We start from the raw sequence: 9,851 nt of genomic DNA, 5'->3' as shown, positions 1-9,851 counted from the left end.
CACATGCGGCATAAACAAATTCATATATCGAAAATCATTTAGAAAAAAATGATGGTTTTGCAAAAATCATGACACGTGATTCTCACACACTATCCACATCTGCACGTGATCTTCACGCACCACCTATTTTAGTAACTTTTCTCGACATACACGTCAAATCACCAGACTCACCACCACCCGAACTTTAAGATCTGACATTTGTGGCTGAAAATAGACAAGTGTGCTGCCTTCACGAGCTATTACAGATTTTGAAGTCTATCAGATTTGGTCCAAATTGTAATTCGTCATTTTTCGCATTTATCTTACTTTTTTTTTGTTTCTTTATTGTCAATTAAAATTAAAGAAAGAGAGTTAATCTCACAGAATTTTGTCTGTAGAGGTTGAGTCATATCTTTCTATAAAGAGTAAGGTTGAGTCTCTATTTAAATAAAGTGTATTGTCTCTTAGACGTTTGTCTGAAGAGAGTATCGATAATAGTGAAAATTAGACTAGTTACAAAAAGAAATAATCTACTGATGAAGCTCTAAATACATTATTTTAATTTATCTTATCATGTTTAATACATGGACATCTCAAAATATATTTGATTATGGATGTAAATTTTTTAAGAAAAAATATAATTGAAATCACAATTGTGTACTAATATGTGCATCAATCTATTGTGATTAGATAAAAAGTAGATTTTATTGAAAACAATGCTAATTTAAAATTTAAGTATAAATAAATTAGTATTAGTATGCAGATTAATATGTAACTTTACTTATATATAGTAAAATTCTTTTTTTAATGAATAAATGAAAGTTTTTTTATAAAAAAAAAAAAAAAACTTAAGAATCTCGTACAGACGTTACACGGTGAGAAAAATGATAAACACATCATTTTTTTACCGTACTTTACATAATAATATATCATACTTTTATTAAATATTCTATAAAATAATATCACTTTACAAAAATATCTTTATTTTACTGTGTGTAGTATGAAATATGTTCTCTCGTGTAAACGTAATTTGGCCGGCACTTCTCAATGGGTAATCTTTGTGCGAAATACACAGGAAGCTGACCTAGCGCCCAACCGTGGTCACTCTCACTCGACTGCACCTCGGCGTCTGTATCCCTCTCAATCCTCTGGCCAGGTACTGTACGAGCCAAATACCCTCTGCATTTTAGGGGCTCTTAACTTCTGATGCCTCCCTCGGCCTCCGCCGCCACGCGCTCCGACGATGATGAGGATCACGGTGCTCCCGCTGAAGTTTCAGATGCCGATGGCTACGAGAAAGAAGAACCGGAATATGAAGAAGTGGAAGAAGATGGTGATGTTGAAGAATACGAAGAATATGTAGAAGAAGTTGAAGAGGTTGAAGAAGAAGAAGAAGAAGAAGAAGAAGTAGTAGAGGAAGTGAAAGAAGAAGAAGTGGAAGAAGAAGAAGAAGAAGAAGAAGAAGAAGAAGAAGAAGAAGTAGTAGTAGTAGTGGAAGTGGAGGGGAAAAAGGTGGATCAGAAGGACGAGGTGGATGCGTCAGATTCTTCAATTGAAGCCGATGAGGATCCTAACGGTAAGTTTTTCCTGTAATTGAATAATTTGCTTATGTGAATGATTCTGGCATTATTGTTTTATGTTTATACGCGTTGATTATGCATGATATTGTTTGTTTTTTTCCCTCTTTAGAACTTCTGTTTTTGTGCATTTTATTTTGTGAGAGTTTCTCCTTAATATGGGATAGAGCGATTAACATTTTGACATTTTGGAAATTGTGTGATTTACGTGTTTGGTACAGAGAAGAGAGAACATGCCAGGGGCTCATGGAGAACTGCTATATAGTAAATCAAATTTTTAGGTGTTTGAAATGCATATCTAGCTACTAGAGCTAAATTGGTCGTAGATGATATTGTCTCTGTTCTAATTTGATTTCTTAGAGATTTCCACTAATATTTTGTCTCAAGTGGGAGGTGAGCAAGGAAGGTTTACTAATTAGCACAATCTAATTTTTTCTTTTGTTCGCATTGGTTTTTACGCCAAAGATCTAAGAGCGCCAGCAGGCCAAAGGTGGGAAGGATCTGGTGCTGGAATGCTAATATTACGCTTAAATCCTGGTTCATCCTCGGTTTAGAATAGTTTATTTTAGGTGATCAACATTGGAAATGGCTGGACAAATTACTGTGAGTGGCTGTTGTGAGTGGGCTTGGGGGTATGCTTCCCCTAGGTCCAAGGTTCAAATCCCCTTGGGTGCAAACAATTTTTATGGGCCATCGGATTGGGAGATTTTCTCCTTGAATTACCTAAGGTACACTTGCGGGAAACTTCTTGCCGAGGGCCTATGCACCCCTGAAATTAGTCGGGACGTTGTTCCTGGACACCCGGTGCCAATAAAAAAAACTGTTGTTGTATGTGCAAAGCGCGTATAGTGATAGTGCGTCATTAGCAGTGTAACATTGTTGTGTTGCATGGGAATTTATTGTCCTTGTCTTTCCTTGGTTAGTGGGATATGCCTAGAGCATTGGTGGATTGGTTGGCTTGTTAGATAGATTGGATAGATTGATTCAATAGACACCAAAGTATTGTCACATGGAAGGTCATAGATGTATTCCTTGTTCATTTGGAAGGAGAGGGCTTCTAAGGGAATTGAACTTTTCCTACGACCACTTATTGATTGCGTAAGTATATTTAGGGTTATTCACTTTTTTTGGGTGTATACTTTCATTTCCCTTTCACCTTTTTTTGGGGCTAAGCCCATTTCATTTATTTCTTTCCAGCAAATCCCTATTAGATGGAGTACTAGGTTTTTTTTAAAAGTTTTTTCTTCTTATATATCCATATTGTCTTTTACATAGCCCACATCTCTTGTTCCTTTAATGATATTCATTCCTGGATAACGTCCTTTAGGAATTAATCTAGTATTGTATATTGGCTTCAAGCTTTTATTTAGAGGATGCACTTTTTTTTACTCTATTTCTTGATTTAGTGTTTCCTCCATGTAGATGTTAGTCAAGATATGGAGTTTGAGGGGCATGACAGGCAACTGAGATCGAGTTCTTATACCCTAGAAAAATCTGAAGTGAAGATCTCATCTGACTACATTGCTGTAGAGGAAAGTAATGGTAATTCCAAATTTTCTAGTCATTCAAATGAGCCATTGACAACACAAAAGGAAGAATTGGGTTTGAACTATGAGGATTCAAAATATAAAGAAATGGGAAAAGATATGGTTTCAGAAGACAAGGTCTTTAAAGATTGTAGTGAATCACATTGTGATAGCAAGGTCTTTTCGTGCACTAAGGACATTATCGATGTTGAAACCCACCTTCTTTTTAGCAGCACAAGAAATGATATGGCTAATGCTTTCCCTGTGAAAGATCACTTAGGTGAGGAGCCCAATGGTGTTTCGAATACTAGGGAAGAAATTAAGCAAATGGACTTGCAATCAGGGCATGACAAGAATCAAATGGAATCAAGGTAAGATGATGCTGGCGAAATTTAGGCCCCATTTGGATGTTAAGTTGGTCTGGTCTCATTTCATCTCATTTAATCTCATTTGGACATCCAAACATTACTAAAATATAAATACTTTTCAATTTCAAATATTAAAATTTTTATTTAATCATTAGCTAATTATTACAACTATTCCAAAATTCCAAACAAAATACAAACAAAATAAAAAATAAAAAATAACTTTTTCAAATCCCAAAACAAAAATAATATTAAAAAAATTAAATTCTAACAATATTTTAACTTAGCCTTATAAAACATCTTAACTCAAACAATTTTACTACTATTCACAAACTATTTAATTACTATTCATAGATTTCTCATTTCATCTCAACATCTAAACGAGGCCTTAGTCTTGAAGTTTACTTGTCATACAACCAAAATATTTGCTCAAATTGCTTATTAGCTCTCTTGTGGTTTCCTCCCCCCTTGGGACCAAAAAAAAATTGACCATTCATTTGCAACATGATCACTAGGTACAAAAATTGCCACTTGACAGCTTAACTTGAAACATAAGTTACAATTTGTTTGTCACTTTATTATTTAACTGCTAAGATCTTGTCACGTTATCGTTTTCCTGTTGATCTTAATTGTCAGATTTTAATGAAGAGGAAAATTCTAACTTATCTTTCAAATGAGGCTAAGGGTTTGTTTGGACACTTGGAGTATCTCAGAATTCTGTGAGTAGTGGTGAAATGGTTTGAGTTAAGATGTTTTATTGGGTTTTGGGAAATGAGAAAAAAAAAGTTGAATAAAATATTATTTGAATAATTTATTATTATTATTTTTGTTTTAAAGTTTGTAGAAGTATTATTTTTGTGTTTTGTTTTGAAGTTTTTAAAAGTTATATTGATTTTTGTATTTTAATGATTAGATGAAAAAGTTGAAAATTTGAAATTGAAGTGTCTTGTGTTTGAGTGATATTTGAGAGTAAAATTATGAGGAATTTTGAGAATTTTAAAGCCTTATTAGGATACACAGTTCAGATGAGATGAGATGAGATATTTTATTGAAAATTGAATAAAACATTATTATAATATAATTTTTTTAATTTTAATTTTGTTTTGAGATTTGAAAAAGTTGAATTGTTTATTATATTTTGTATGAGAATTTGTGAAAGTTGTAATGATTATATGATATGAGATGAGATGAGATAATTTAGTTTTGTGTAACCAAATCAGCCCCTAGTATCTCATCTGTGTCCAAATGTCCCTTAGGTGACTACTTTGGTAATTTGTGGACATAATGCAAAGACTAGTGGTAGTTTGAGGGAAGGTAAAGTGTGTATCTCTCCAATGGAATGCCTAAGGCACATGACCTATACTTCAAAAGGACTGGTCAATAATACAATTAGAGCTCTATTGGAACATTATAAAGAGCAAGAACTTCTCATTCTCAAGTAATGTGAGATTTTATACACCACCTACCCTTATCACTTATCAGAATGGGGTATCACAATCTCCCTCCTCATATCACTGACATCCTCGTTGGGCCAGTTTGTTGTATGTGGCATGACTCAAGTTACACAATTCTGGTTAGGATAGGCTTTGAGACCATCTGTAACTTCCCAATGGAAGGCCCAACTACATGGTTTATACTTTAAAAGGACTAGTCAATGATACAATTGGAGTCTTGTTAGGATATTATAAAGAGCAAAAACTTCTCATTCTCATGCAATGTGGGATCCCATACACTAACTACCTTTATTACTTGTTAGAATGGGGTATCACGAAGTGTATTGTACATTTTTTTGGGGTTAATTTACTAAAATGATTGTTGTGGTTTTCCTTTTGGACAAAGTTATCATTAAGAGTTAAATTTGTATTTTCTAATGCTTGAACTTTCAAATTTGATCAAATTACTCATTTTGTGAATGTTCTGTTAGTGAGCCGTTAGTTGCACCACAATAGCATCAATAGTCTTAGGAAACATGTCATTTTTTGAGCCACATCAATTTTTTAAAAAGTTGGGTGAAAAAATTAAAAAATAAATAAATTTGAGAACAAAGAAAGAAAGAAGGAGAGGGGCAGTAACAACCCCTCCCCACCCAAGGAGGTGTGGGAGGCCCCATTCATTGTTTCTTGGTTGGGATTGGCTTGTTGCAAGGGAGGGGCATCCCTTTCTCCTTGGCTTTCTATAGGGAAAGAGAGGATCTCTTTTTCAACATTGGGGTTTATGGAGTGGCAGAGCCACTCCTCAATGGGTGTAGAGGGACTGCCTATCCTCTATCCACCTCAATGAGGTGGAGGGGGTCTCCCCCACCTTGATCCAAACCACCAACCCACTAGGGGACGGCCATGTCACCCAATGGGATTCCCCCCTCAATCCAAAGCAGTGGAGGGGGGGGTTCCTTTGAAAGATAGTTGGGTCATTTCAAACTTTAAAAAACAAATTTCGATTTTTATTTTTAAGTTTTAAAATGTATTTTTGTTAACTTTTAAACAATTATTTTAACATGTAGCCTGACAAATAAAATGTCGAAATTGCAATCTAGGATCATTCTGTCCAATAAGAAGATCACATGCACTATTTAAGTAATTAATTCTTTTCTTTTTCACCCATTTCAAAATGAATTGAGCCAAATCCTATTAACCATTAGGTTTTTCAGATTGGCTACTGCAGATACAAGGACTAGAAGTCTGTCCCCTGGTGCTGAGATTAAGGAAGGAAACAAACGCCCGGCTGTTATTTGTGACTTTTTTGCACAAGGGTGGTGCATCAGAGGTAGTTCATGTAGGTTTCTTCATATAAAAGATGGCTTGAATAATACCACCCAAAAGTCCAAGGTAGAAGCAGATGCTTTGAATTGGAAAAAAGTTCAGGTGGACAAAGGTATACTGTATATCTTTTGGAGTGTGGATGTCTCTCTTCTATGCTGATTCTGATAAGCAGCATTTCATGTTACAGGTTTGAGAGACATTACAGAGAGATCAAGGTCGCCTGGTTTTCCTGAGCCACAGGAATCTTCAGTTGGAAATACCCTGGAATTTTCTTTACACATCTCTTCTGAAACAATCCTGCCAAGGGAGCTTGAAGAAAGCCAAAGGTGGCATCAGTTTCATCGAAAACATAAACTTCCATTGGTTGAGAAAGAGGACTTATCTTCGTGCAGTAATCCTGACTCCCAGCATTTGCCTTCGTCTAAGGACGATCCGGTCTCTGTCTCGTTTAAGGATGTAGGGGGAGAGAGTCAGAGAGAAAATTGGCCTGCTAATAATTATGGTGACCATGCTTCGTCAAACAGTAGAGGTAGTTCGTTAGTGAAGAACAACTTGCTTCCTGAGTATGGATTTTCTTCAAGTAGCTCTGTTCTTTTGTCACGCAATTACCACAGTGAGATCTTCTCTTCTCATTCTCTACAGAGCCAGCATGTGCACAGTGAGTGTAATTCACCACTTAGGATCCATTCTCTGAATTCAAGCTCAAATACTCATCTTCAGAGTACTGGCATGCTGCCATCTCACCGTACCTCTTCCTGGAGAGCATCTTCATTGCCCTTTAGTTATTCTTCTTTCAGTACAAGTTCTCTTGGTGTTCAAAGGCTGTTGAACAGTGAGAAAGAATGCCATGCTTCTGAATCATCTTCCTTGCTGCTTAGTTATTCTCCCTTCTCTGGTTCTAAATCAGAAAATCTACCTCTAGCCAGTGTACCATTGCACTGTGCTGAACATAAAACAAAATTTTCGTCAAATGATTGGGAGCCTTCTGTACCTTTCCGACCATCTATTTTTATTCCTCCTATTGGTATATCATCTCCAGATCGCCAATATGATCCTCTTCATGATAGCATTGAGCTACCCAAGATTGGAGATCAATCCTTTGGAGTTTCTCTTGACAGTCATGGGGCATCCATCATGGACACATTGCTCCAGAGGAAATATGGTAATCCTGCATTAACTGAGATGCAGGGCCTAGAATGTCACAATGATACAACTTCTGTATCTTCTCATAATAAAGTTTATGAGAATGTGTTAGAAAAACACCATCATGGAAGAGGTTCTCTTAAAACTGAAGCAGAGACAGTTGGAACTTCTGCTGTTGACCGGAAAAGTGGGATGATGCCTAAAGAAGGGAATCCCTTGGGCTTCTCTCATGTCAATGATAGGAGAAAACGGAGCAAGCTCGATGATTGTCGTCCTTCAAGTCATCAAAATGATGCATCAAGACATCAGGACTTAAAAGTAGGTAGGGGCGGACAAGACAATGAAATGGATGTTGGGCATAAGACAGATGGAAATATTCACGGTGAACCAAAAGCACTGAGACATTTTCGTGCTGCCCTAATAGATTTAGTTAAAGAGTTGTTGAAACCAAATTGGCGTGATGGCCATCTCAGCAAGGATGCACATAACATGATAGTAAAAAAAGTGGTAGACAAGGTTCTTAAAACCTTACAATCCCACCAAGTTCCAACTACCTTGGAATCGAAGCAATATCTCTCTTCATCACGTCCAAAAATTGTTAAACTTGTTGAGGTGAGTGTCTTGATTCTAGAGAAAAGAAAAAGTGTCTTGGTCCTGGAAATTAACAATAAAATTTTTTACTTGCAGGGATATGTTGAGAAATACGGCAAATCTTAAGGCTCTAGGCTGAGTGTTTTTTTTGTACAGGTTCATATGCTTGCAAACTAGTGGGAATCATCATCAATTTGTCCAAGGCTATGTTTTATGACATTTAAACTTGGACAATATATGATTTGTTGGTTTTCCTTTTAGTGTTGTGCTTCATTAATTATTTTTATTTCCCGTTTTGAATCTTTTCATCCATTTGGGAGCATATTTTGTGTGTACTTTCTTCTACTTTGTATTAGTTATGTTATTTGATGCATCGATATTGCCTAAAAGACCTGACTTTAATATTTAGTTTGCTTCTAATAGCTCTGCTTTACATCTTCTAGGGTGTTGCTCAAGTTGTAAGGGCTTTGATCTTGGGAGTTTTGGGTGCAGAGTGTGAACAATTACTAGGGGCTACTTTCCATAAGTGAAAAGCCGATGATTTACTTGATCCATGTGATGTGGGTGTGTTACGTGGGTCTAGGTTTAACCGGGTAAAAGACATTAGATTTGCAGTCTCCGACTCGTTGTAAAAGATAAAAATAGCTTTGCTTTATAGGGTTTGTGACCTGAAAAAATTCCTATCTGGCCCTTTCCTAGGTGTCACTTAACTGTTTTGTTCTGCTTTTAAATTCCTGAAGTCCTTTTCTTTTGCTGAACAAAAAAAATCATGGTGTTCGGGTATGATAATACAAAATGAACTTTTTATTTTTCAGCAAAGTCGAGACCCTATATTCTGTGTTCATTCGTTCATAGGGCTTTAGGATCAATTCTTTATTTGATGTGCCTTCAGTTAGGCTAACTCTGATCTTATGACCTGCTGAGCAGTATTTTTTGCACACAGCATGGAAGTTGCAAACAATTGGTTTCTTAGCAGTTGTGTAGATATTAGAAACCTATGGGCATTTCAAATTTTGATTCCTGGATCAATTGAGTTGCAATATTATAAGAGTATATAGTAAGTTTAATTTTATTCCGTTGTTGATTCTGGTCATCATAGTTTCTAGTTATGGTTTTCAGATGAATTCGGGTGATTATATATGATATGTGCATGTTTTGTTACATGGTTATTTCGCCCATATGTGGAGATTTTTGTGGACTGAGGTACTTGTCACGTTTTTACTTGATATACCTTTGGTTTATTAAGATTTTTTTTTTTTTTGAAAGGGATAAAACCTTCATTACCAAAACTCAAATCGAGTAAAAAATACTGGGGGGAAATTCCCCACATCAACAGATGAAATGGAATGTAAAAGAGCATCCCTAGCAAGCCTAGGGGCAGCTTGGTTTCCTTCTCTTCTAATATACTTAAGTGACCAATCTTCATAGAGACTTAACTGAGTTTTAACATCTTCAATGATCATCCCGGTTGCTGATTAGTTGTTTTTTCTACTGTTAATGGCTGAGATAACTTCCTTTGAGTCCCCTTCAAGGACGATCTTCTTAAGTCCCATCTGCTGTCCAAAACATGCTGCTTCCATAGCTCCACAAGCCCCAGCCAAGAAGGGATCAGGGAATAGTGGTCTGTGGCTCCTCAGAGTAGCTACAATTCTCCCATTCCAATCCCTGATAATTAAGTCGATCCCAATCTTACACTGGGCCTTGTCCACTGCAGCGTCCCAGTTAAGTTTATAGAAGTTGGTAGGGGGAGGACTCCATGTAGTGGTCAAAGCTTGGTTCAGGCTAGTTTGGTTTGAAGCTGCTGTTGATATAAGCCTGAGCTCATCGAGCGTGTCCTTTGCAGCCAAAGCAACTGAGTTGGGGCACTTGAATTCTTGTTTGAATATGAACTGGTTTCTCCTCATCCACACT

At 36.4% G+C, this 9,851-nt stretch overlaps 1 protein-coding gene across 5 annotated transcripts; it reads left to right on the top strand.

Annotated features, from left to right (window-relative positions):
- Positions 1-986: 986 nt before the first annotated feature.
- Positions 987-8,264, top strand: LOC122279052 (protein FRIGIDA-ESSENTIAL 1-like). Of its 5 annotated transcripts, none has more exons than XM_043089365.1 (5): positions 987-1,555; positions 2,979-3,453; positions 6,086-6,318; positions 6,394-7,961; positions 8,037-8,264. In XM_043089365.1, exons 1-5 carry the CDS (start codon positions 1,186-1,188, stop codon positions 8,064-8,066), a joined length of 2,676 nt encoding a protein of 891 aa, XP_042945299.1. In that variant the 5' UTR covers positions 987-1,185; the 3' UTR covers positions 8,067-8,264. The 5 variants fall into 5 exon arrangements, with proteins under 5 accessions (XP_042945299.1, XP_042945297.1, XP_042945301.1 ...); XM_043089367.1 differs by having other exon boundaries at positions 988-1,555; positions 6,095-6,318; XM_043089363.1 differs by having other exon boundaries at positions 6,394-8,264.
- The last annotated feature ends 1,587 nt before the right edge of the window (positions 8,265-9,851 follow it).

This window comes from Carya illinoinensis, chromosome 10, assembly GCF_018687715.1.
Source record: "Carya illinoinensis cultivar Pawnee chromosome 10, C.illinoinensisPawnee_v1, whole genome shotgun sequence".
Taxonomy (NCBI): domain Eukaryota; kingdom Viridiplantae; phylum Streptophyta; class Magnoliopsida; order Fagales; family Juglandaceae; genus Carya; species Carya illinoinensis.
Note: the sequence above shows the minus strand (reverse complement) of the source record. Positions and strands in the feature narration are given on the sequence as shown.